Genomic DNA, 26,791 nt, shown 5'->3' with positions numbered 1-26,791 from the left:
CATCTGTTTAAGATGTATTTGTATTATTTGCAAATCCAGGTGTACTGAATGTACCCTTCTTTACAGTAAGAGTAATCTTTTACTTCAGCTGTTGTACAGAGAGAAGTGGAGGATGTCTGTTGCAAGTCATTTAAATCCTAATTATGTGGATTAACAATTTGCCTGTTCTGTGTATATGTACTAAAGGCTAAATGGATCTACACTTTCAGCCCAGGCTTAGTGTGGGGGGAAAAACCTCTTTCTGCTGTGCATTTTCTTTCAAAAATAGCATGTAAAGTGTATATCTACATAGGATTTTACACAATCAGTGTGAACCTTCTCTGCTTATGCTCTGAGATGGTCCAGAAGCTGTGATTAGTTTAATGCTGAAATTGCATTCATTTACTGCTGAATCCCTTTGATAGCTGGATGGTAAATCAACTAAAGTCTCCCCACAAATTAGCTGTAGATGTATTTTATAATTTGCTCCCTTGCTCCCATTTGCTTGGGTTTTAGAGAAATTGTTTAAGAACAAGAAGTAATGATCTTTCAAATCCAGGAAAATGGTGACCTTGACAGCAGTGGCTTCCTTGACTCTCAGAATTAGTTGCAATATCACTTTCTGTAGGCTCCTATTCCTCAAGAAATGAGAAAGGACCTAATAACCTGTGATGCTTTTGTTTACTTCTTAGGGTGTGACTGCAGAAAGTGAGCCTTGTGTGCGCTGTGAGAGAGGTGTGACAGCTGGTGGCCGTTGTGTGATCTTTAGCACCCTCTGTCGTCCTTTGTAAAAACGTAGCTCTGTATTCCATACACCTGAAATTGCCAGAGTGCTTCAGTCACGATCTTTGGATGGGTGTAGTAGGATAAGAAATATTGTGTATATTGAAAGTTTGCTTCATGTTTTCAGATTCTTCCAACAGCTCAGCGATTGCTGGACGAGTTGTTATCTTCCCAGTCTACTGCCATCAACACGGTGTGTGGAGCCCCAGGTGATTTTAATAGATCTTATTTCAGCAATCTGTATCACAGATAGGAAGAGGATGATTCCATTGCTTCAGGTTTCTGAACTGAGATTTTAGCCTGTAGCTTGGACTGCAGATGGAAATCAAGGAAAAGGGATGAGTACTGACATTTATATGTATATTTGGCACAACAACAGGCACCTCAGGGTGCTTGCAGAGAAAGGGAGCATCAGACAGTGCACCTTCCAACAAAGTGTATTTCTTTTGGTATTAAACATAGACTTCTGGAAATGTTGATGGAGGGGACCTCTCCCAAGTTCTTGCTTAAAATGGGGACTGTTTGCAACACTAGACTGGATTAGCTGTGGCTTGGGGTAGCTTACCTAAGTGTTGGCTACCAGAGATGGTAGAGCATTCCTATTTTAGTGCTGCATTACCCTTCTGGTCAAGAAGAAACTGCTAATTTAATGTTGTCAATGTTGAAGGTAATGTTATGGTAGCATTTTAAGATAATTCTGAATAGGGTGTTCAGCAATGAGTGGAATAACTTGGGTAGCACTGCCTGTGTACTCTGTGGTTGGGTGCATAGAGTAAGATATCTTCAAAGCTTGCAGACTGTAAATGTGTTTTTCTTTTGTAAGATCCCACTGCTGGACCTTCTGCATCAGATCAAAGCACCTGGTACTTAGATGAATCCACTCTGAGTGACAACATAAAGAAAACCCTTCATAAGTTCTGTGGACCCACTCCTGTTGTTTTCAGGTAAGCTGTTTCCCGCTGAATGGAAAATGTGACATTCATGTGATCTGTGAATTCATTCACCATATAGCCTTGGACTGAGGGATATTCAGTTTCATGGTCACTCTTCTGGACTGCATTTTTGTTTGGTTTCTGAAGTGTTATTTCAGTAGAGCAGACTGTATTTGTACAATACTTTGCTTGTGTGGTGTTTTTGAGCTCATCATGTATTCTGTCTTTTAGGTTACTCATGTCTGTGCCATTGAAGGGCACATATATTTCTGGATGTAGATTATACTTGAGATTTTGTATGACTGTGCTTGATTTAATTTTTTCTCCTTATTCTTCTGCTTTATGTACAGTGATGTGAATTCCATGTATCTGTCTTCCACTGAGCCCCCAGCTGCTGCTGAGTGGGCTTGTCTGCTGCGTCCCCTGCGAGGAAGAGAACCTGAAGGCATCTGGAACTTGCTTTCCATTGTGCGGGAGATGTTCAAGAGACGGGATAGCAACGCAGCTCCTTTGCTGGAGATTCTCACTGACCAGTGTCTCAACTATGAGCAGGTGCTTGGAGTGGGGGGATGTTTTGGGGAACCAGGCAGAGCCAGTAACTGGTGCTTTGTGTCTATACAATACATGGGTGAATACAATTGTTCTAATAGCCTATGTGTGTTGTAGGTGTGTGCTTCTCCACATTAAAAGGATGTGACAGTTTTTACTTGTTCTGATTTAGTAATATCCTGGTAAACATTGTATTCCCCATATGCCTCAGTTCTTCTAATAAGAATGTGTAGAGTCTGATTTCTTTTGTTCAGCATATTTGATTTCTCCCCAGTCAAGGTGATTTATTTTACTGTTGATCTGTTTTTTAAACAAAGCACTTCATGTATGAGCTGTCATTTTGATAAAAACTAAATATATATGTTGTGTGATAGAATCTCAGATTCTTTTGTTAACTTTACAGAAGATATCTTTTGGTGGATTAAAGCAATACTTTGTTTTGTTAAAATCATATTAGAAAAAAAGGTTTCCTTTGATAGTTTAGGACTTTGACCTCAGTCTGTAATATAAATTGTGGTCTAAGTTTCCTTATTGCTCCATCCCTTACCTTGACTTTGAGCAAGGGAAAGGAAATGCTTCATTTATCACATTTGTTCACTTTTTCTCTCCAAGCGTGAAGGCCTCTGGGAAGTGAACATCCTGTGAGTGTTTTGTTCTTTAGGCATGTGCCTTCTAAGCAGAGAAATTTTGAGGCCCTTAGTTCTCACAAACCAATACTGCTTTAATGGTCATAGTTATTTTGGAGTCAAATGAAAACCTGGCATTAACTACAGTTCCCATTTCCTTGGGATTATGAGATAAAGTGAGAGCATGGGATGAGATATTGGCCATAACACAGCCCCACTGAACCTTTTCTTCTGCAGATAACCGGCTGGTGGTACAGTGTGCGAACATCGGCGTCACACAGCAGCGCCAGTGGGCACACAGGACGCAGCAATGGCCAGTCAGAAGTAGCTGCTCATGCTTGTGCAAGCATGTGTGATGAGATGGTGGTTCTTTGGAGGCTGGCTGTCCTTGACCCAACTATTAGTCCACAGAGGTGAGCTCCAGAATCAGTTTCTGTCTCTAATCTCTGTGATACTGAACCACACTAAGAATTTCATCCTGTAGATTACTTGTGTTTGTATCATTACCACAATGCCTGTTCAACCATTAGTCCATCTGGACTATGTGCTATGTAACATTCAAAGTTCTACACTATAATAATTAGTTTAATTGCTATTCCTGCTTACTTTTAGCAACATCAAGTAGTGTGACTAATTTGTTTTCTGAAAGTCCTTCTTTACGTGTGGGTGTAATTCCGCATTTTAGTGTCCTGCTGGAGAACATTTCTTTTAATGATAGCACCAGCTCCCAATTAATTTTAAAGGTTTCTATATTAGCCATTCAGCATTTTGATGGAATTCTGTTTAGCCCAGTCATTCACTATTGTGTATTTCAAGATGAACCAGTTCTTACTTTCTGTGCTCTTTTGGGAGTTTTTTCTCTGCAGTGTATTCGTAAACAGTGTCACCAATGTATGATCTTCAGTCAATGTTTTCAATTGTCTGAGAAAAAATTGTGTGGCTTCTGCAGATTTCTAAACCATATTGTGCTTTGGTAAATTACTGCTGTCTTTATTTAGCACCATCTTTATTTAGCAGTAGTTGAATAGCAGAGGAGGTACTGAGAGCTCCTGTTGAGGTACTGTGGTTGACATCGTAATAGTTTGTTTTGTACATCTTGTCTACAAAGTGTGGTGTGTAAAATGTATTGGATTAGTTTAATGTGCTATAAATTCTCAGAGCAAATGAAAATGGGTAATTTCAGAACAATTACACATTAACAGGATTTGCTTTCTCTGAATGGTGTAACATTAATAAAATGCCCTATGAAAGGCACGTCAGGGACACTAAAATGGATGCAGTTTCTGTCTTTTACAGTTTACAATATGAAGTAGCTAAATATAGGAGTCGAAGACAAAAAACTGTAGGAAACTGAGAATGAGGCTTAAAATAAACACAAACATCAATCAAATCACACAGAAAAAGCATAAAGTATTTTGGCCATTAATAACGTATGAAGTCGTGCTATGTATATTCACATTTGAGTTATTTGATGCAGTTCAGATTTGCTCAGATCTCCTGCTTGAGCTAATGAATAATTAAAATGCTCCTGCTTGATTACCTATTCTCTTGGTGTTTGAATAGTCTCCAAGGACCCTCTTCTAGTTGTGAATCATAAGGAGACTTCACAGATTCTTATCCTTATGTTACCCTTCCCAAGTAGTTCCTGCTTGTTTTTCCTTCTGAAAATCTTCTCCTTGTTTAATCCCTACCAGTATGTTTCCTGGTTAATTAATTTCTTGAGTGGACAAATATAAGTAGTCCACTTGGTTTGGTCCCTTTTGTCCTAATACTCTTTGCACCTAAATTGGGTTACTTTTTCTTATGTTTTCTTATTCTTTTACTTTTGATAGGAAATCTGATAGGATTGAAATGTTGGGATTCTACATCAGAAATACCTGGCAGAAACAGAATAGCAGTTGATTGAGACACTTGGTGAAATTTCTAGAAATGTCTCTTTCTCTTAAATTAGGTCACTGTTTTGACTATTTTGCTCAAGTGCATAGGCCCTCTGTGAGATCTGGAGCTGAAAAATGCAGAACTGTTTTGTTCTTCTTATAGTAATATGGGGGCACAGAACTAACTGTGTAAATGAGTCTATGTAGTCTTGCCAACTTCTTCAGAGTTATTTGAACATCAATTATTGCTGTCCCTATGGTTTGCAACAGTTTGTTCTCCTGAGGACAACCTGCTAAAGCTTAAATTAAATTGTTGGCCTCTATATAGGCACATAAGGGTAAAGAGGTAAATGCCTGTGAGGGAGATTAGGTGTTCCTGTCTGTCATCGTGCTTCCCTGGGTAGGCTATTTAAGTTTTACTTGTAAGTGTCTTAACTGGAGTTATTCACAGGGCTGTTTCACAGCTGCTGCAAACTGTTTTATGAGTGTTTCCAAGGGCAGTTCCCCATGGTACTCACTCCTCTGAGATTGCTGAGACTCAAATCACTAACACCTTATTTAGGGCAGATAAGCAAACAGGGCAGACAGTGTTTTATTTTAAACCTCCCAGTTTGAATTGTGCTTTCATGTTGGTGATGTTCACATTTTGTTTCTGGATCATGAACCTGTCTAGAACCCAGTTGTTATTATAGCTGTTTGCTTTGTTCAGCCTGTCTTCTTACTAGTGCTGTCTATATTTAGCATTAGCTTAATTCAGCAGATGATGTTTCTGGTCAAAGGAAGGAAGTGTTCTGTGGGTTAAGTGGTAGTTTGTTGCTGGTGCTTTTTCTATCTGCTTCCTAACCTGTCCTCTTTCTTCTCTTAGGCGCAGGGATCTTTGCTCACAGCTCAGACAGTGGCAGCTGAAAGTCATAGACAATGTTAAGAGGGGTCAGCACAAGAAATCACTAGAGAAGCTCTTCCAAGGTTTCAAGCCAGCTGTAGAAGCCTGTTACTTCAACTGGGAGGAAGCCTACCCCATTCCTGGGATTACATATAGCAGCACTGACAAGAAGAACTCCTTCTGCTGGGTGAAGGCCATCCAGCAGAGGAGCTGCCGGTTGCAGTGCGCAGAAAGTGCCTGTGAGGCCGGCAGGAGCCATGGCCAGGAGCCCGGGGGGCCGTGCGGGCAGCCCGGGGACAGGCTGCGGCCCTCGCCCCAGGAGCCCGCCGTCCGTCCGAAGGAACTGACCGGGAAACGGAAAGTTGTCTCTGAAACGCCGCAGAGGGTTCTGAGACGTCTCTCGGCAGAAGGGGAGAAAGCTGTCTACAAGACTGCAGCGAGCAAAGCAAAGCTGCCAGTGAGCAAAGGCTTGACCAGTAAACATAGTGGGAAACGCCGCATGAGCAGCGAGGACAGTTCTCTGGAGCCAGACTTGGCAGAAATGAGCCTGGATGACAGCAGCTTGGCACTGGGGGCAGAAGCCAGCAACACCTTTAGTTTTACAGAAAGTCCACTGAGCAGGAGCTACAGGGATGCCTTTGAGGAGGATGGTGGAGTGTACTTCTCTGAGGGACCTGAGCCCACTGTCAGGAGCAGTTCCATGGGCAAGAAGTCCCCCAAGGATCCTGTGGGGGACATAGGTAGTGGTGACGATGATCTGCCTTCTGCGGATGAGAATTCTGGTGGTGTGAGTCTGAAGCCAGAAGAAGTGGGAGAGAATGGTGCAGCAGGGGGAGGGGATGATGGAGAAGAGGAAGATGATTACCAGGTGTACTATCTAAATCCACAAGAGGTAGCCAAGGAAGATGATGACAAAGCTGAAGGGGGAATTGAAGAGGAGCAGGATATATTTGCTGGTATAAAGCCTCTGGAACAGGAGAACCGGATGGAGGTGAGCTGCATCTAGGTCAAAATGCTGTTTTGCGGTTTTATGTGTTGTATAAATCATGGTCTCACCACCCTCATAGCTGTCACACTTAACCTAGGATGTTGTTAAATCAAGTGCTTAATTATAATGTGATAACCAACTGTATCACAAGCCTAATGCAGTGGCAGCATACGTTTGTTTCCCACAAACTTGATTCCCTATTTCTGTGCTAACTGCATGTGTGTCCCAGTTTTAGTTAGTCCCATCTCACACTCCAGGATTTACAAAAGTAGCCAAAACAGTGTGTGCTTTTCACCTAGCCTCACCCTTGGAAATGGCAAAAATAATCTGAAATTAAAAATGAGACTGAGACATGCTCAGCAAGAAAAATTTAAATCCAACCACTTAAGCAGAAGTTCTTTGTAAAGGAGAGGCAGTCTAAATAAACTGTATCTCATTCCTGTAATAACCACAAAATGTGTTTAGAAGTTGCACCTTTATAACCAAGCAGCCAAATTAGCAGTGCATGGAAAATAGTGGTAGTTCAAGGTTTGGTTTTTTTTTTGAGCTATTCTCTGATTTTATAGCACTTGGTGAGAGGACAGGACTTAATCATGTAAGAAAAGGCTTTTTAGGGATTTGCTTCAAGGAGTGGTGGTGAAGGACTACACAAGGAGGCCTCTGAGAATATCTGCTGCTGGAGTTAGTTGTGAATTTTGCCAGCAGTCTTTGTGACAAGTGGTTCAAGCAGGCTAACTCCAGGCTGGGATAGTGTGGTTTGAACATGTGTTTGTTCCTTCTTGCAGATCCTGTTTGCCTGTGCAGAGGCACTGTATGCACATGGATACAGTAACGAGGCTTGCCGCTTGACTGTAGAGCTTGCCAGGGACCTACTGGCCAACCCTCCAGATCTCAAAGTGGAGCAGCCACCAACTAAGGTAGAGAGATGGCAGCAACCATCAGCAGTCTTGATTTTAGTGCAGCTCTGTCCAGGTCACCCTGTTTCTTGTGGTACTCTCCAAAACCTTAGTCTCCTATTTCATAGTGCACCTCACTGGAAATGTTAGTAGTTTTGCTGTTTCAGGATAAGAGGGTTGGACAGGAAATAAGCATAAATTTTTGGAAACTCAGTTGTAGTGATACTAAACTCAGTTGTAGTGATACTAAGCAGTGTTTGTTGTACAGAAGGGTTCCCTTGGAAGGGACAGGCGTGTGACATCTGCCTGCACAGCATCAATCCAACAGGGGACATGTGTCTTGTCCACAGGCCAGCTCTGTGTTGTGCTGGGGTGACATAGAGAAAGCAATGATATTCAGTGGTAACCACTGAAATTTGTGATTCCTCAGCAAAAGGAATAAAATCTAAATGTATTTTATTCTTTCTCCTGTCTGTAATTATTGCGAAGGATAAGGGGACAAGCATAGAGTCATTTAGGATGTTTAGGAAAGTGTCCTGAGACAAATTCCTCCTCAAGCAGGGCAAAAAGAACAAGGTGTCAACCAGCAAGCAGACGTGGATGGCAACCAACACCTTGTCCAAAGCTGCTTTCTTGCTGACTGTCTTGAGTGAGCGCCTGGAGTACCACAACCTGGCCTTCCGAATAGGAATGTTTGCCCTGGAGCTGCAGAGACCACCTGCCTCTACCAAGGCTCTGGAGGTAATGAAATTTCTCAAAAAGACAGTATCCATAAACGGTTTTCTGTTGGAATGTGTTTGTTTACATGGTTTAAATTTCAGCACCTGAAATTTGGTTGTGCTTTTAAATGTTTTCCTATAATGGATTGCAGTGGAACTAAATTAATTGAGTGCACATCCCATTAGCATATGTTGATCTGCTAAACAAATTATTAGCAATATCACGTCACCTGTTGCTTCACTGATAGGAAGGCTCAGACCTCATGTGCCCTCAGGTCTTTGCTTTCATGTAAAAGTAGAGGTCTGAAAATGTTTAAATGAGGACAAAATCTTTTATGAATGTATTATTCTGATTAGAACAGCCTACTTCTTATCTTAAATATGTTTTCATTTTGCTTTGTTAATCTGGGAAAAATGAAGTCATTTGCAAATATCCATATTTGTCCATATTTGCATCAGTGAAATGGTTTGAAAGTTATTCCTTAGGGTGAATTGGAGTGATTGTGTTTGAAAATTGTTGCTTTTGCTGATACCTCATTCCCAGGCAAGCAAGCATATGCACTGTGCAAGCATGTTATTTTGGACACTCCTTGATTACTATGAGGATTCCTGTTTTGAAAAAGAAGTGTCCAGTGAAGACCATGTCTGTGTGATTTACAGCTACCTTGCTTTTCACTGCAGGGTTGTTCAGTCCCTTAGAGTGTGTATTGTTGCTAGTTATCCACCAGCTACAGTTATTATACTAATTATTTCTCCTTGTGGTCTGATTAGAATGCTGTGAGATTGGCAATCACTTGCTACCTAAAAGAAAACTATTACTTTCATGTGTTAGAATGGAGAGAATACAGGCACAGAGTAGTCCTGTTCATCCTGATGTCATGTGTGCTGCCACCTGTGCCCATTCTTCTGCTCATCAGTCTCTGGTGTTTCAAATGAGTGTATCACTTAAAATAGCATTCTTTCTTCCTACAATTACAAGTAACTACCTTTTCCACTGGCCTGTCCAGTCAGATACTTCTGCTGATGTTCTTAGGCGAACATAATTTTTCCTGTATACAGCTGAAGAGTGATCATTTGAGTAAAAAAATTTGTGTATAAAAATGAGGCAAGACTGTAATTAGATTTGAAAAACTGTTTTCATTGTGGAGAGAATGGTAAAGGTGGCTAGGCTGGTAAACATTGCTATAGTTTAATAAACTAATAAAAACTATCACTGTACTTTATGTGTGGGGAAAATGGTCTGCTCCACACAGGGGACTCTGTTGTTGACAGCTTTTCTTCTGTTTGCTTGTGGATACTACCAGGTGAAGCTGGCTTATCAGGAATCTGAGATTGCTGCCCTCTTGAAGAAGATTCCCTTGGGCACCAATGAGATGAACACTATTCGAGGAAGAGCTGAAGAGCTGCGAGAAGGGACATTGTGTGATTACCGTCCTGTCCTGCCTCTGATGTTGGCAAGCTTTATATTTGATGTCCTGTGCACTCCAGGTACTGACTGCATTGGCCTGAGTGTGTGCAGGGCATATTCTGAGATGCCAGGTCTTGAGGGATTTTCAAAGAGAAACTGTCTTCTGTATAAGAATGACCAAAGCTTTACTCTTCATGTGCTGTTGCTTGCACTTACCTCTACGTTGCTTTAAAGATATTTTGTTCCCCAGTGGAACTGTTTCTCCTTCTGCCTACATTTGAAAACAACTGCACACTTAACACATTTCAGCACTCTATGTGTGTTTGTAAAATAGTTATAAATGACTGACTTTGCTGCTTTTATGCTGGTTATATTCAGAGGAAGCTATTGTAAATCTGGAAATTTAAAAAAACACAGCAGCCTGGGATTAGAAGACTGACTTGGCAATATATACCTGGTTTGGAGCCTTCTGAGCCTAGAGAGAGAAATGGAAAAAATACCCAATAAGGTGCTGTGGTCTTGAAACTGGTATGAGGCTAGGAATAGGACCACAGAAAGCTCTGGAAATTGAGAAAGATCTCAGAAATGTGTTTTGCTTTGAAGCCTTAGCTTTGAAAGATGAACATTAATTCTATTGTCTTCTTTCAGTGGTTTCTCCTACAGGTTCTAGACCTCCAAGCCGTAATTGGAATAATGAAATGCCTGGAGATGAAGAGCTTGGTTTTGAGGCAGCTGTTGCTGCTCTTGGTAAGAAACGTCTGCCTTCATCCGTGTTCTGCATACTTTCCCATTTTGAATGGTGAGAGTTAGTAGTTTATTCCAGTTTGCTGCAGAAATAAAAGTGTTTGCAGAGTTTGACTGGACCAGATGCAGGATTCTACATGCCAGGGTTGAGGTATCCTTGCAAAGCTAAGAGAAAATGGAAGGAGACTATAGGATGAGAACTTAGTGTTTAGGTAGTAACATGAATTTTAGCTTTCTGCTTGCTCTTTTGTCATGAAATATGTATTTCCTGGACTTCAGGGGAAATGGACAGTTTCAGAGAACAAAAGGCAATAATTTCTGAAGAGGTTAGACAATGGCAGTGAAAGACTAGCAGAAGTACTCTCAAGCATTATCATATAATTCAGGCTCTTACCATAATACTGAGTTCTTGCCTCATTTGCTTCAACAACAAAGCAGTGATTATATACCTGTTATGCTGACCATTCTGTATGCATGTTTTAAAGCAGTATGCAAAAAGGAATAAAATTGATTAGACAAGGTCTGTTGCCTCATCTCTGAAAGAAAGATGATTTTTTTAATGGTGTTGGAATGCTGGCTTGTAGCATCAGCACTAACCAAAACGTTTGTTTCAAGATAGGCTTGCCTGGAATCTTCCTGTGGCTTTTTAGTATGTGGTCGTTTGGACAATTGTGGCGAACTTAGTATTCTACGGACAGACTGCAGTTTCTGTTTATTCATGAAGTTAACAGAAAAATAGGGGGAAAAGGTCTTACTTTGCCTGTAACAGGCGAATAAAACAGTCTGAAGTATAGACAGTGCTCAGCATATTGTGTAGTCCCATGAGCTCACTTGTCTCTTCATCCTCTCTTTTATGGGCTGCAGGCATGAAAACAACTGTCAGTGAAGCAGAACATCCTCTGTTGTGTGAAGGCACACGAAGGGAGAAAGGGGATCTGGCTCTAGCCCTGATGATTACTTACAAGGATGATCAGTCTAAGCTGAAGAAGGTGAGTTTCCCTTTGAAAGGGTAGAGGGAGAAGGAAGGCAAAAAAACCATGTTTGGGTTTTGATGGATTTGATAGTTTTGCCAGTGAGTGGAAGTTGCTGTGTCACATACTGATGTTCTACAAGCTGTGTTGTGGTATTTATATTCATCCACTGCTGCAAAACCTGATTGTACAGAGTGCATTGCCCTGGGAGAGGCACTCTTTCCATAGGTTTCTTAAGATCCAGTCAGGAGATGTGTTGTCACTACTTTTATTGCTAAGTCCGCTCCCAAGGGTTTTCAGTGTGCAGTCTGTGTGTTGCATATCTGTGTGTGCACTCTGGGAATTGCATGTTTTGCTGCAAGGATATTGGCTTGCAGAATAGTATAGCTAGCAAAGCCTCTGTTTCTTAACCTCTCACCTCTTTGATATACTTATTCAGTACACTCATGTCTTAATTTCCTATGCAAAAGAGAGAGTAAAACTCTGCCTTGTCCACCCCAAAGGAAGAAAAAATATTGAGAACTGCTGAAGCTTCAGAAAGGGTTTTATTAATCTTTTATATTCAGAAATCCTACACAGCAAGAATTACATTATTAGTATCTTTTTGTCTCCTAAAAGAGAAACGTTTTTTGCTCTACTCTTCTCCAGGGAGTAACAGGGACACTGTGATACCAATCATCTGTGCATAAATGGTCTGTCAGACTTGTGGTGTTGATTAAATGTGGAGAACAAACAGTAGAAGTGGACAAACCCTTAAAATGTGGTGATGCATTGTTCCTAATTACATAATAAATTATGACAAGGAAATGTTACTGTAGGCCAGTATAAAGCAGTTTCTCTAGTAGCTTTGCCAGTTTCTTGGTAATGTGTGACAGGATTTTTTGAATGGTGAGCATGGAGTTTTTGTGACTTAAACAATTCTTAGCTGGCAGAACTAAATTTAGAATTCTCCATTCTGTCCTTGATATACCAGAAATGCTTCTTTTTTGTGAGTTTTGGATGCTTTTCAAGTAAAGCCAGTGGCTGTTTCAAGTGAAAATGTGACATTACTGAGTCTTTGCTTTCTCAAGTAATGCAGGCCACATGGTTCTCAACTGTGCATTGCATTGCTCTTTGGTGCAGGAAGATGATGCATAATTTCTAGAAAATAAGCATTTTCATTTTTTTTTCCCAACAAATGAAATTTGTTGCCCACCAGGAAGTTGATTTTGTATTTTCCCTATTTGTCTTAGTGTAATTCCTGGTCTCTTATCCTTCTGCTAAGTGCCTTTTTTTTCCCCTTAAAGATTTTAGACAAACTCCTGGACAGAGAGAGTCAAACTCACAAACCACAGACACTGAGTTCCTTCTACTCATCCAGCAAGCCTACAGTTGCAAATCAAAAATCTCCTTCCAAACATGCTGCCCAGTCTGCTGCAGCTATCCAACAGCTTCCAGGGACTTCAGTTACTCAGCAAGCTGCTGTAAGCACTGCAGTCCAGAGCAGTCCTGAGAACTTTGTGGAGAAGAGTACACAGGGTAAGAAGTGCTTTGTAACAGCTATGGTAAAATTTTCTATAGTTACAGTCTATTTTCCAAATCTTGAGTTAGATGTTCTTGGCCTAGTATCAGATGATCTGCTTTCTGACTGAAAGAAAATTGAGATAATCCTGCTCATAAATACCATTCATTTTATAAAAATCCTTTATCTTTTGGTATTTGCATGTTTTAAATGGCCATGTCTGGTTTTAGAGATACAGAAAGATGATGTTTATCTTGTCACTGTTCATTTTGTGCAGAGAGCTCTCAGAGGTCCCCCTGTGAGCCGGCTGCAGAGGCCACTGTTTTGAAACAAGAGGGGAAGGTCCCCAGTCGTCTGGCCCTTGGAAACCGAGGTGGATACAATGGGAGATGCTGGGGTTCACCTGTCAGGCAGAAGAAGAAACACACAGGTGGGAATGGACTGGCTCCTACAGCATCTAGTGCTCTGTTAGGCAGTCTGCTGGAGTGTACCCAAGAAAGCCAGAGAGGAACTTTTTACAAGGACATGTAGTGATAAGACCAAGGATAACAGGTTTAAAGTGAAAGAGGAGAGATTTAGATTGGACATTGAGAAGAACTTCTTTATTGTGAGGGTTGTGAGGCTCTGAACAGGTTGCACAGAGAAGTGGTAGATGTCTCATCACTGGGAGTGTTGAAGACCAGGTTGAATGGGGCTTTGAGCAACCTGTTCTATCACTCTTGGATTTTATTTGTCAGCCTTTCCTGCACAACAGAAGCAGCTGAGTGTGTCTAAGGTGTTTGATATGGACAAATAAGATTTGCTCCATAAATTTCCTCCCCCTTTCTATATGGCAAGTTACCATGCCTTTCTTGCACCAGTTATGTTCTGTGTGATGGATTAGATACCTGGAGCTAAATGACTGATGATTCTGGGAGTGCAGCACTTTGCTCCTGGATCCAGAAACAAATTCAGAGAAGCTGCTGCCTCTCTACACTTCTCTTGGGAAGGATAAAAGCTAGAGGCAGAGGATGTGAAGGTTGTGCAGCATATATCTGAAGGGTTTTCTTCGTATGATCTGTGGAACTTGACTCTGTATGTATATTTGCTTCTTGTTGTTGTACTCTGCCACAGAGCTTGGCAGGTGGAATAAGGGGCTGTGTGTGAAGAGGGAAATAAAAATTCCCTGTTCTTGGACTCTTCTGCATTTTAATCCAAGAACTAGAAAATGACACTGATGTCTGTGGCCAAATTGATTTGATTTAATTTCTCTTAATTTACAATGAATGCCTGTCAGCCCTAAGGCAGTTACTGACACAACTGATCTTAGTTGGTATTACAGGTGATATGGTTTGGAGTTTACCTAACTGCACTGTATTTACCAACCCTGGTGACATTTCTGTGTTGGTTCTGGTGTTGCAGGCATGGCCAGTATTGACAGCAGCGCTCCTGAAACCACCTCTGACAGTTCTCCAACTCTCAGTCGGCGTCCCCTACGTGGGAGCTGGGCAACAACATCCTGGGGCAGAGGACAGGACAGTGACAGCATCAGCAGCTCTTCAAGTGATTCACTGGGATCTTCCTCTTCCAGTGGCAGTAGGAGAGCCAGTGGGGGAGCCCGTGCAAAGACTGTGGAAGTTGGCAGGTAATGAATAATACCAATGCACAGAGGCTCTAGGCCTGATGTCGGGGACCTGGCACACATGCATTGGGAAATCCTTTATGGGGAAAATTTGCTTTGTTTCTTCTGGAGCCTTAAAGACAGGAGATCCAGCTGGCAAACTTGGGCTACTTGTCTGAAAGATTCCTCTGTCTTTCTTCTAGGTATAAAGGGAGGCGGCTGGAGAGCCATGCTCCTCATGTCCCAAACCAGCCCTCAGAGGCAGCTGCTCACTTCTACTTTGAATTGGCCAAGACAGTCCTTATCAAAGCAGGTGGAAACAGCAGTACCTCTATCTTCACCCACCCTTCCTCCAGTGGTGGGCACCAGGGACCACACCGCAACCTTCACCTCTGCGCCTTTGAGATCGGGCTGTATGCACTGGGGCTGCACAACTTTGTGTCTCCCAACTGGCTCTCTCGAACTTACTCCTCCCATGTCTCTTGGATCACAGGTTACAGCAAAATCTTATTGGGAGGCTTACTCCTGGGCAGGAAGTGGGGTAGGGAGGCAAGCTTGTTCTTGAAAATGGTGATGCTGGTGTGCTGTTGGAGTTGTGTAAGCAGCTCACACAGCTGCAGTAGTTGCTGATCAGCAGTTATTTACATAGTGGTGCTTACTTTGGCCAGGAAAGTTCTTGTGACCTCTTTCTTATTGTTTGTACTGCAGCATGCTTCAGTCCAAAAAGCCCACCCCTCATTCAGAGACTGATCCTTACCTCTCCTTCAGAGGTCTAAAGAGACAGACATTTATCAAGTCTGAACATACCCTTTGGCTGTGTTCAGTTTTCACTTTACTCATCCTTCTGATTGCATCCATACCTACTACCTATCCATGTGGCTTCTAGAGGCCTAAAAAATACACCTTTGAAAATTCATGTTTTCCTGACATGATGAAATAGGCTGACAGTTCAGTCTGGTTTGTGGGTACTAAAATTGGCTATAGTAAGTACTTTTTGTTATTTCCAATGCATTTTAGCTTAACTTGGGTAATGTTAATGTGAACCTTAAGGGAAGCAGCTGGGTTGTGTCCCTGCTCCTGAAGGAAGTTAAGAGTTCACCTGCTGTTAAGAGAAAGCTGACTGTAACTGTGCTGGGCATACAGTGGTATGAGAGTCTCTCTCACTCTTCCTCTTAGGGCAGGCCATGGAGATTGGTAGCGCAGCCTTGAACATCTTGGTGGAGTGTTGGGATGGACATCTAACTCCCCCAGAGGTGGCATCATTGGCAGACAGAGCTTCACGGGCCAGAGACTCCAACATGGTGCGGGCAGCTGCTGAACTGGCACTCAGCTGCCTGCCTCATGCCCATGCCCTGAACCCAAACGAGATCCAGAGGGCTCTGGTGCAGTGTAAGGAACAGGTGAGCATATGGCAGCTGCTAGTTGAGGCTGATTTCTAGCATCAAGGATGTGCTGATGTTACACATAGGGTTGGCTCCTTTGCTACTGCTCAGCCTTAATCCCAGTTCTCTGGATTGCTTATATTTCATGGATAACCCTGGTTATTCTGCATAGCATCTGGCTGGTCCCTATAGTGTTAGGCATTTTAGAGTGCCTTGTACTTCTCCCCTCTTGTAGTTTTTCCTTCTTGTGTTTCTCGTTTTACATTCTTAACTTCTTTTGTTTCACTGCTCCCAGGACAACCTGATGCTGGAAAAGGCCTGCATGGCAGTAGAAGAAGCAGCCAAAGGAGGTGGTGTGTACCCAGAAGTCCTCTTTGAAGTAGCTCACCAGTGGTACTGGCTGTACGAACAGACTGTTGGTGGCACCCCAGCCCAGAGAGAAGGTGCCACTGGCTGCAGCGCCGGTGGCGCGCGGGCCGCGTCTGAGGCAGCGCGTGGCTTGGCAGACAGCCGGGTGACCTCAGAGCCAGCCACGGTGACAGTGGCAGCTGCAGTGACTGCGGCAGCAACCGTCATGCCAGTCATCTCTGTGGGGTCCACCATGTACCAGCAGCACACGGTGGCAGGGCCAGCAATGGCACACACACACACGCAGGGTCTCCACCCTTACACCACCCTTCAGACTCACATCCCCTGTAACCCCCAGTATATCGGACACACTATCCAGCACATGCCGCGCCCAGCTGTCTTCCCGGTCCCTGGCTCGGCGTATCCACAGGTGAGTTTTGGCTGTGCCTTGTTCATTTACTGTGACCTTGTGTGGCTGCTTCCAGGGGGAGTATGTTGGAGTGGGGAGAGCATGGGGCTCTGACCTGTTGTGATTTGAGATCAAGCCTCTGCTCTCACTTGCCAGTTGGCAACACTTACTTTGGCCCTCTAGGTCAGCATTTGCACAATAAGGAGCCTTCTGTGGCTGCATTTAAAGTGTCAAGAGAATATAAAATATAATACATCAGTAGTTTTTAATCTCTGTTGCTCTGTGGTTTCTCAAAGGGCACCAGACAGAAAGCTTATCTTCTTGAGAGCTTGCAGGCTAAATAGAGACTACACTGGGAAAATCAAAGAAAGGTTATTTTGACCTTTGCCTGTTTTTGAAGGCCTTGGAGTGGTTTTCTGCAGACTGGTTAGGTTTTTAAAAGGAGGAGGAGTGAGCAGGTGTAATGCTCATTCGTTGCAAGTTTCCTCCTTTGCTTCCTTCAGGCCAGACTTTTCAAGCTCTGGGGCTTGTGTTGGGGACATGATGTTTTGAATTACTTCTAGATGGTCAGGTGAAGTAGACATGACTGTTCCATACCTTCTGTTGCAGGGTGTCCATCCAGCATTCATAGGGGCGCAGTACCCTTACTCAGTGACAGCACCATCATTGGCAGCTACAGCTGTGTCCTTCCCCGGCGTGCCCGTCCCCTCCATGACGCAGATTGCTGTGCATCCCTATCACAGTGAGACGGGACTGTCGCTGTCTTCCAACGTAGCGCGTAAGTCACAGCTCTGGGCTGCCTGGCAGAGGTTTCTTTACTGTCTCTTAGCTGTTCCCCAGTGAGGTCCTGTTCCTCATTGCTTACAGGTGGAACGAGGGTTCTTGCACTGAAAAGTTCTGACCAAGCGCACACCATTCTAAAGGTGCGCATGCTCAGGGGTACGGAATTCCCAAGGGGACCTGATACAGCTAGCAGAGAGAAACTTCTGTTCAGCTGAATTTCCACTATGAGATTATTTTATCAAGATTATCAAGACTATGTTTGGAGCCCTTGTGGTCTTTCTGACTTCTAACCTGTAAAAGCTTTATGCCTGCTCTCTTTTGGGCAAGGTGAGCATAGATGATCTTGAGCAGACTCATGTAGTTCCGTTGGGTCAAATGAACAGAGAGCAGGAAGCTGGCAGACTTCTGCTACAGAAGCACAACTAAATGTCTTTTCCTGCCTGAAAGGATTGGAGGCAGCCAGTGCCCAAACTATCAGAGATGACAGATGTTTTGTCAGTCATGTCAATGGCATTTGGAATGGTTGCTCATGTGTTGTGCTAGGGCTCAAGTGATGGTGAAAACCCATCAAGTGACGTGTAGCACTGGGACAGCTCATGTTGACTGGATTATGAACATGCTGTCATTGACATGGAGTTTTGCACCAGTGGGTCATGCTTGACCCCAATCTCTGCTAAACCCTCTTTGGAAAGGCTGTAATATTTCCCTGTTTTTACTGTGGGTTGCAACTCACCAGCTGCTGGAAGACTGGTATGTGGAAAAATACTTAAGAGTTGTCTTGGCCTCCTTCATATGCAGAGTATCAGGAGGATCATTTTCAGTTATTTTTTTATCCTGTATTTTGATGCTAAAAAGCCACCATAAAAGCAATTAAACAGTCCTGAAGGCCTTAGGATCTGATAGCTGCCAGCCTTAGTCACAATCTGATACTGTGACTTCTCATTGTGAGAAACCATTTCTGTACTCCTCCAAAGAGTTATGAATCTTCCAGAAGCGCTAATTGATCCTAGGACACTTAAAATACTGAAAGGAGAAAATGATCCCACCCTTTCCAGGTGCCATTGTTTACAGCTTCCGTAAACTTATTTTTAGTTCTTAACAATAGTGTTTCACTGTTCCTGAAGTACAGAATCATGTGGTGATGCTTGAGCTCTGGCAATAATTTAGCTTATTCTTATGGATTATTCTCCTTGGCCAGACTTCAAATGCATTCAAATGCCCCACTTTGTGTTGTTTGGCACCCTGTGTCTCCTTATAGGGTTGAGGTCAGAGAGATCTTTCCTGGGAGACACATTGTTCTCAGGTATTCAACTATTCACTAGCAAACATTGAGGGGGGAAGAAACAGAACTTGGAGCATTGCTCAAGCTGGTGTAGTAGCATGACAGAGAAGCTGTGAAATAAGGATAACAATTTGCACACACCTAATGGCATCCGTGCTCTGGAGCTCTCAAGCAAACCCTGCTTTTTACTCTTTGTACCTTTCTTGAGAGGGTCGGATAAATTTGAGTCTTGTCAGGGTGCAGCTTAGTGACTCAGTGTTAACTGCTGTTGGTACAAGTTTAGGTGGTACAATGCAATGGATTTGTATTTGAAACCTGTCATTTCCCTTGAGTTTACTCGTACTAGTTGAGTGACAACTTCTCAAGTCTCCTTGCTGTTTTTACTGTTGATACATGCTGCCAGTGTGTGCAGTGACTGTTCTTTCCAAGGACAGATTGGAGGTCAGCCTCCAGTAACAGCCTTCTTGAAGGGAGTGACAGCTGTCATATAGCTGAAGTGGAATAACCTCGCCTTGTTGGACTTGATCTTTGAGTGACTTAATTCTGTTCCTGCTCAGTAATTTTCCTAGCAGTTTCTCATCAGGGGTAGACTAGACATACATATGATTGTTTCCTTGGACAAGAAATCAGAACCAAATGTTTTATTTAATAGTAGTAAAGGGCTTTGAATCAACATACACCTTTACAAGTAAAACATGGATTTTGTGCATGTTCTTGAGATAGTGCAGAAGAAATGGATGCACATGTAGCCGACCCTGTCAGGCCTACCTTGCAAACAGAATAGAGCTATTCCTGGGCCGTTGTATTTCAGTTGTAAGCCTGTGGGTTTTGGTTGCTGTATTGTTCTGTTTAGGGGAGCAGTCAGGTGAAGGAGATGATGTCCCAAGTAAACCTTCTTTTAGGCTGCTGCTGGGTCCTAATGCTGCTGTTTTGCTCTCTTCAGTAGGCAGTGTCCATGCAGGATCAACGTTCCCAGCGATTCAGGGTGCTTCCTTGACAACTCTGTCCTCACAGCCCAACTCCCTTGTTACAGGGGGTTTTCCTGCCGAGGACGAGCAGCACAGTCAGCCTGTGAGCCCCCAGGGTCTGCACTACCTCCACTCTGCATACCGAGTTGGTAAGGATGGCCAAGTGGGTTTCTCTAGCCCCCTTGAGAGGGATTCAGGGCAAGGCTGCAGGCTTTCACTGTCAATTTGCTACTGCACCCGAGAGACATGGGAAAAGCAAGATGATGATCACATGTGGAGTCTGAAAATGAAGGCAAAGCATTGTAAGATTGAACAATTTTCCAGGACTGTCAGAGCAGAAAAGAAAGATAAGTGAGTTAGAGCTGGGAAGAGTCTTTCAGCAGATGTACATAAAGGAGTCTGAATAGGGCTCCAAGGATGTGACTGTGCAAGTTGTGACTATATGATAAAATGATATTTGGCTCCTGCTGCTCATGGATGGGGAGGGCACACCTGTAATCCCAGCTGAGTGTTCAGATGAACAAAGAGAAGTTCCCTGTGCCTCTCCAGTTAATTTGTTGAAGATAGATGCAGAGGGAACTTATATTTAGTGAAGAATGGGTATGTAATTAGCATTCCTTTTCCAGCCACACTGGCTATGAGAAAATAAGAGTCTCTGCCTGAATTGCCATTGGTGTGAGGATATCAGTTGTAGGGTTTGGGATTAAGCTTAGATTGCAGTAAACTACTGTAGTAGTAAGCTACTTGTGGTCCAACCCCGTGGATACTTGGTGTTAGAGAAGGAAGCCTCTAAAATAAGCAAAGGAAGAGAAACAGCAAGAAAATGGAAGGAAAGCTTGACTTTTGTGTTGAAAACTAGAATAGAGACTACTTGATAGCTAGAAAGGGGTGCTGATGTTTAAAATATCACAGTGGTTCATGGCAAGCCATGAAGGATGTTTAATAGCCTGAATAAGAGAGAGGCACAGGCAGGGAAGGCGGTCTGGAAGATCAAGATGTGGCACATGTTGGTATTTGAATACTGTTGAAATGGGTGGATTTGTTTGAAGAACTGTAATGGCATAAGTGAAATGTTTGCAGATTGGCAATATTGCAGCTCAGTGATGTCCTGTTGTCTTTGCAGCAGAGCAAGTTGGTTTGGGTAAATTCTCTGTTGCAAAATTTAGATCAAAAGCTTTACTTTCAGGACATCTCTTGTAGTGCAGCCTTTGGGGACTCTCTGCTTGATGTTGCTGTGGGTGTTTCAGCGTTTCTTTGCAGCTCTGGTGAGGGGTGATGGCTGTGCAGGTTTCCCAGCCTGGAGCAGGAGATCCAGATGTTCTTGCAGATAGTTCCTGTGCTGGCAGGCTCCAAGATTGGCCTTTTGTTTCTGTCTGGACTCTTTGCAGCTGTGGAATTTTCTGTTGCTGAAGGGCAGGCCAGTCGGGTTATGTTGCAGTGAGTGAAATGCTAGACTAAGCCTTACTGGGCAGAAGTGCTGCTTGACTGTGGCTGCCCCTTTCTCACAGGGATGCTGGCTCTGGAGATGCTTGGCCGAAGAGCTCACAACGACCATCCCAACAACTTCTCCCGCAGCCCACCCTACACTGAGGATGTAAAATGGCTCCTTGGGTTAGCTGCAAAGTTAGGTAAGGCTCAGAGCTGTACTTAACAGAAATCCACTTGCTGGGATTTAGGCCATGGTGGGAAACTGCTCTTGAAGGAGTGGAAACTTCAAAGATTGGGCAAGCCTGATACTGATCTTGTTCCTGAGAGTGTTTCAGAAGATCCCTACTGCTCTTTCATCCACTCATTTGTCCCATTTTTGGGTTCTGTAGGCATGCTGTTGAATTTTGAGGCACTGGATGAAGTACATAAGATTGGACAGGGTTCAGAGCTTGTATCTCTTCCATTCTATAATATTGATTCTTTTCCATTTCCACTGTATTGTAGCTCTTTCTTATGTATATTTATACCTTCTGTGAAGACTTTTTATAGCAATAGGTGCTAAAATCACCTATTTTTTGTAGGGGAGTTGTTTGTTTTTACTTCCATTTTGCTATTGGATCTTTTTTGTCAGCTCACTTTTAAAATTCTTACATAAGCAGTGAGAATAAAAAAAACCCTTTACAAACAGCCTGTTTAGTGGCACAGCTTTGGCTGCTCCTGCTGGCAGAGCTCCACTGTAGGAAGTGGTATGGATGCTTGACTTATGCCTACAGCCTCCCTAAGGCCTGAGTGCTGAGGCATCTAGGTGCTTCTTTGATGGGCAGTCAGGAAACAATGGAGAAGGTACAGTGTTAGCCATGTCTTTCTAGTTAACTTGCCACATTAGTTTTTTCTTTCACATCTCTAAAGGAAGGTGAATTTGGGAACACCAGTAACTGAGGTTGTACCTGGTCTCTCCTCAGACCTGATGGATGTAGCAGAATCTTTTCTGTCCCCATGAATTTGCTAGACTGTCTCCCCCAAGCCTGCTGGAGGATGCATTACACTGAGAAGAAGGTGCTTCAGATCCAGGTTCTTGCTGTGAAGTGTGATTTCTTGTGTGTCTGTTATCTTAGCATGGTTGTTCTGACTTCCTCCTGTGCAGGTGTAAACTACGTGCATCAATTTTGTGTTGGTGCAGCCAAGGGGGTGCTGAGCCCTTTTGTGCTTCAGGAGATCATCATGGAAGCTCTACAGAGGCTCAACCCTGCCCATGTGCACAACCACCTGCGCACCCCAGCCTTCCACCAGCTGGTGCAGAGGTGCCAGCAGGCCTATATGCAGGTAAAGTGTGGCTTGTCTTCCTGCCTGTCAGCACTGCCAGGCCTTGCAGGTGCTGCCTGTGTGTGCATGTGCAGAGGGGAATGGACCTTGGGCACTGGGAGCTGAAGTGGTGCATTTCCTGATGCATCCTTCTCCCTCAGCAGGGTCTGGAATAGGTGTCATTTGCCTGTATGGGGGCTGCATGCAAAGGAGATCATTGTACTGCTTCTGCCAAGGCCTTCTGCCTCCTGTGCCCTTCATGAAGGCTGGGGTGGTTATGTGTCTTCCTCACTCCAAATGCTGAACTTTCTTTGCTGTGTTTTCAAGCCCCCTGTCCAGCCCTGTCCCTAGCCCATCCTTTTTACTTTCCTTGTTAGTAGTAGCCTGTTTTCCCTCTTCATGAAGCCCTGGCATGGCTGGCTGGTGTGCCAGTGCTGCCACCAGCAGTGGGAATGGCTTGCTCAGCTACCAGTACAGATATCCCAGGCTTTGTTGAAACCAGTTTTTCAGTGAGCCACCTGGAATACCAAAGCTGCCTGTTCTTAAAAACAGTGCAGTGAGGACACCTCACATGACCTGCTTCTCTTGAATAAATGACCAGAGGGTGATTCTGTAGCCATATTGTCCAGACTGGATTAGCTGTTCTATCACCCTAGATGGTATTCTTGAGATATGACAGCTTCTTCATTAGACCTCAAAAGCTAAACCTGCTGGTTTGGGCCTCCTTTGAGAAACTGATAGAAATGACAGTGTTAAGCCTGGAGATACTTGGCAGCAATTTAGTGTTAACTTTACTCAGCCCATGTCCCTTAGCAAAGGAGATGTGCAGTGACCAGGGTGTAACCTGCAGAATGAAAGGTTGTGAGGGTTGGATGCTGGTGGGATAGAATGTTACCTGGCTCAGTTCAGTGCTCAGGGCTCTTGCTGATGCAATGTGCTGCATTTTGGTGCTCTGAGAGAGCACTGCCCTTGGTTGTGCTGGGGTGTAGGATACAGCACTGCTGCTTTTGAGGCGCTCTTCTCTGTCAGAGCTGCGAGTCGTGGGACCACTGTTGGGTAACAGAACCATGTGAACTGTTGCCCTGGGAGCTCAGTCTTCTGAGTTTCACCAGCAGGAGGATGGTGAGCAAATGCCTTAAGGCTGTTTCCCTGTTCCCATCCAGTACATCCATCATCGGCTGATCCATCTCACTCCAGCTGACTACGATGACTTTGTGAATGCCATCCGCAGCGCCAGAAGCGCCTTCTGCCTGACTCCCATGGGCATGATGCAGTTCAATGATATTCTCCAGAACCTAAAGCGCAGCAAGCAGACAAAGGAGCTGTGGCAAAGGGTCTCTCTGGAAATGACCACCTTCTCACCATGACATCGGGTGGAGCTCCACGGACACACAACCCTTTGCCCAACATAGTTGTAGTTCCATTTACACCATCCTTCCTTCTGGTGTCTTTTTTTATTTTAGTTTTAACTTGTTGGAAACCACTGATCTGATGTATTTATACCATGACATTCCTCTCCAGCACTGTTGGCGCTCTGCTTTGCTCGCTCTTCCTCCTCCTTCTCAGAGGGCTGCAGGCTTCAGAAGCATCAGGAAATGAGAAGGAAGTTGAGCTGGCTGCCCTGTGGTGTAGTCACTGCTTTTTTCCCTGAGCCCCAGGAGGCTGTCCTGCGAGCAGTTTGCAGTGTGATTACGCACGTGTTAGAGGGGTTGGGGATTCTGTCTTAAATATTTATTTTTGGCATTTATAAATATGTAAACTTTTTTTTTTTTTTTTTTTTTTTTTTTTTTTTTTTTTAATGGGCTTCTCTTACTCCACACACCATCTCCTGTTGGGGAGTGGCTGGAACTGCTGTGCACAGTGAGTGCTCCCTCCATCCCTTTCAGCAACTCCTGGTGAGAGAAGCTGAGACTGGAGTAGCAGGGCCAGGGCCACCTCTGCAGCTTTCTGCTGCAGCTGAGGACAGAGGCTGGAGCTTGGGCAGTGAGTCCTTGACTGCAGTGAGCTGCCTGGAGGCTGCCAGGAGTGCTTGGGCTCTTTCTCAGGAGTGTCCCTTACTGGGCACTGCTGGCTCATAGAATGTTTTGATCCTGGTTGTTACAAGTTGTACAATCCTGTTTCTTTTGGCTGGGGTATTACTCTCCTGTAATCAATTTCTTATCCCTCGTCTCTTCTCGTTTCCTGATTAAACACTTGTTTTCTTAGACTGACTCTCTCTTCTCTCTGCTATGATGTTGGCAGTCTGAAGGAGCTGGCCAGCTGTGTGTCAGTGGGAGCTCCTGTGAGCCCTGGTAGGTGGCTGCTGTGCTCTGGGGAGCAGCAATCCAGCACAAGCTGGGCCCAAAGGTTTCATGCCTGGTACTGCTCTGAGAACGACGTGCCTCTGCAGAGGCTGAGGTACGTGTTTGATGGGTGTTGGGAGAGTTGCTGCTAAGCCTGGGATGTTCTGTCTAAAGTTCTGTCAGTCCCTGGTTGCCTTTTCTAGCCTTGATACTGTGTGATAATGCAGAGCCTTGTATTTCCCAGGTATTGTGCAGAACAGCAGCTGCTCCCATGTATTTAGAGAGGTATTTGGTGGACTATGAAAGATATATAGTAGGGACAGCATTGCAGAAAAGTTTAGATAGTTCAAGTGTAGAAGCACATAAATTTCAGGGCTTTTAAAAGTGGAAGTTAGATTACTCATGGATGTTAAGAATCCAGTTTCTCAGTAGTAATGTGTTTTGTTTCTTACTTGGGTTTAGCCAATGAGTTTTAGTTTCTGCAAGTTAGAAGTATGTGTCTGTTTGATATTTTCAATGATAGTCTTCAGGAATAAAGTAACTCAGGCACCGGGCAAAAAAGATGAACAGGCTCTTTTGGTTTGGCTTTGTGTACTGCACAGGCCCGAGAGTATGACTGAGGTTCCTCCTTTTGTGATTGTGCAACAGTAACTGTATAAAGATCTCTTATAGCTCCTTGTATTCCTCCATAAGGTGTCTAGTTACATGCCAACTAGAAATGCAGATGGTAGTAATAATGGGTCAAGTTCTGTGGTTTTTAAACTAAAGTCTGTGTTGATTATGAGCTGCCTGTTATTGGGCAAAACAAGTAGATTTGACTGGAGAGCACAGCCTGATGATGTGTGGAAGGTTTGGGTTCCGAGAACACTTTTTGTGCTCTGGTTCTTGCATGTTCAGAACTGTGAAAGGAGCTTAGAGAAAAATGAGTTGTCTAATAAAGTCTGATCTTTTCCTTTCTAATGCTACAGAAGAAAATCTGTGGAAGAGAAGGGAGCATGTTTTAGAAGAAAGGAAGCAGAAGGGAAGGGGTAGAAGAGCTGAATGTAAAGTATCAGAAATGTAGCATTAAGGATTTGGATTGTATAGGGAAATAAAATGTCAGAGCCTAATCTGTGATACTGGTTGGAAAAATACACTTAGACCCTGAGCAGGCAAATTTTCAGACCACTATGTGTGTTGTTCTTGTTCTTGAGCCCCATCCCATGAAATATTACTGAGCAAAGACAGAAGAAAGTGAGGAAGGAGATGATGATGATGATTTTTCTTCCCATGTGGCTGTGGTTATTGAGGTATTTTTCCTTTAAAGAGATGGGATGAGGCCTGATGGCCCTAGAAGCATTAATTTCCTTTTAAAACAGAACATTCCAGAAGTGGGAAAAATATATAGGCTTAGAAATTCTGAAAAGACATTTCAGCAGAAGACTTGTAAAAGAGGCTGTAGACAACTCAAATTTCCTTTGACTTTCAGTTAACCCATGTGTTTTTTCACGGAGTAAATGTTCTCCAGGACCTTCTCAGCAACACTTGAAGTGTCTCTGTCTCTGGACATATTCACCTATTACCATCTTTCTTGCCTGTGAAAATTTTCTTTTGGAGGCACTTTCCCATGAGTTAACAGAACAGTATTTGCCTTTGGACTTCAGTGTTTTTACAGCCCATAAACAAGGTGAGTTGGAGCTGTCCTGTAATGAAATGATGTGCCTGGTAACAGGTATGACTGGAATTAGCTGAAAAGCCCCCCCTCTGTCTAGTTTTGTTTACAGTCCTGACTATTTATTTAGGATTTGTATTTTGATTTTTGGAGAGCCCCTTCATATTGTAGTAAGTTAGCCAAGACTCCATTTTCTTCATGCAGGAAAAGCCAATTCTTTATTCATATCACTTACTTTATACAGTTTTCACAGACCTCCTGTGCAGCACCTATTGGCTGGTAGTTTTCTTACTCCTACAGTTTTTGGTCAGAAGGTGATTCGTGTGTATGTGCTAAGATTTAGGTTGTTTACATTTTTCCTTTATGGGTTCTCATGGAACAGATCTTATTGTTTACACAGATGAACCATTTGTGCTGTCAGGAGCTGCCATTACTGAATAGTGGTTTTGCTTCTTGTAAAGACTGTCTGTGCTCTGTAAACATGTAACTTTTTATCTTGA

The 26,791-nt window shown here is 43.5% G+C and overlaps 1 protein-coding gene across 2 annotated transcripts in view; it reads left to right on the top strand.

Annotated features, from left to right (window-relative positions):
- ZSWIM8 (zinc finger SWIM-type containing 8) overlaps positions 1 to 24,562 on the top strand; it is a 54,922-nt gene extending 30,360 nt beyond the window's left edge. Inside the window, exons 6-26 of one of the 2 annotated variants that reach the window (XM_083865952.1) lie at positions 890 to 971; positions 1,586 to 1,706; positions 2,045 to 2,246; positions 3,107 to 3,282; positions 5,612 to 6,620; positions 7,403 to 7,534; positions 8,075 to 8,254; positions 9,537 to 9,720; positions 10,289 to 10,387; positions 11,249 to 11,373; positions 12,642 to 12,873; positions 13,134 to 13,286; positions 14,258 to 14,480; positions 14,660 to 14,949; positions 15,633 to 15,856; positions 16,134 to 16,616; positions 17,205 to 17,373; positions 19,604 to 19,777; positions 21,137 to 21,256; positions 22,201 to 22,379; positions 23,522 to 24,562. In XM_083865952.1, the coding sequence (XP_083722078.1) occupies positions 890 to 971; positions 1,586 to 1,706; positions 2,045 to 2,246; positions 3,107 to 3,282; positions 5,612 to 6,620; positions 7,403 to 7,534; positions 8,075 to 8,254; positions 9,537 to 9,720; positions 10,289 to 10,387; positions 11,249 to 11,373; positions 12,642 to 12,873; positions 13,134 to 13,286; positions 14,258 to 14,480; positions 14,660 to 14,949; positions 15,633 to 15,856; positions 16,134 to 16,616; positions 17,205 to 17,373; positions 19,604 to 19,777; positions 21,137 to 21,256; positions 22,201 to 22,379; positions 23,522 to 23,725 (4,761 nt within the window). In that variant the 3' untranslated portion in view covers positions 23,726 to 24,562. Of the gene's footprint in view, positions 1 to 889; positions 972 to 1,585; positions 1,707 to 2,044; positions 2,247 to 3,106; positions 3,283 to 5,611; positions 6,621 to 7,402; positions 7,535 to 8,071; positions 8,255 to 9,536; positions 9,721 to 10,288; positions 10,388 to 11,248; positions 11,374 to 12,641; positions 12,874 to 13,133; positions 13,287 to 14,257; positions 14,481 to 14,659; positions 14,950 to 15,632; positions 15,857 to 16,133; positions 16,617 to 17,204; positions 17,374 to 19,603; positions 19,778 to 21,136; positions 21,257 to 22,200; positions 22,380 to 23,521 lie in introns of both variants that reach the window. The other variant, XM_083865951.1, reaches the window with a different exon arrangement.
- The last annotated feature ends 2,229 nt before the right edge of the window (positions 24,563 to 26,791 follow it).

This window comes from Zosterops lateralis (genome assembly GCF_965231275.1).
Source record: "Zosterops lateralis genome assembly, chromosome: 8".
NCBI classification, from domain to species: domain Eukaryota; kingdom Metazoa; phylum Chordata; class Aves; order Passeriformes; family Zosteropidae; genus Zosterops; species Zosterops lateralis.
Note: the sequence above shows the minus strand (reverse complement) of the source record. Positions and strands in the feature narration are given on the sequence as shown.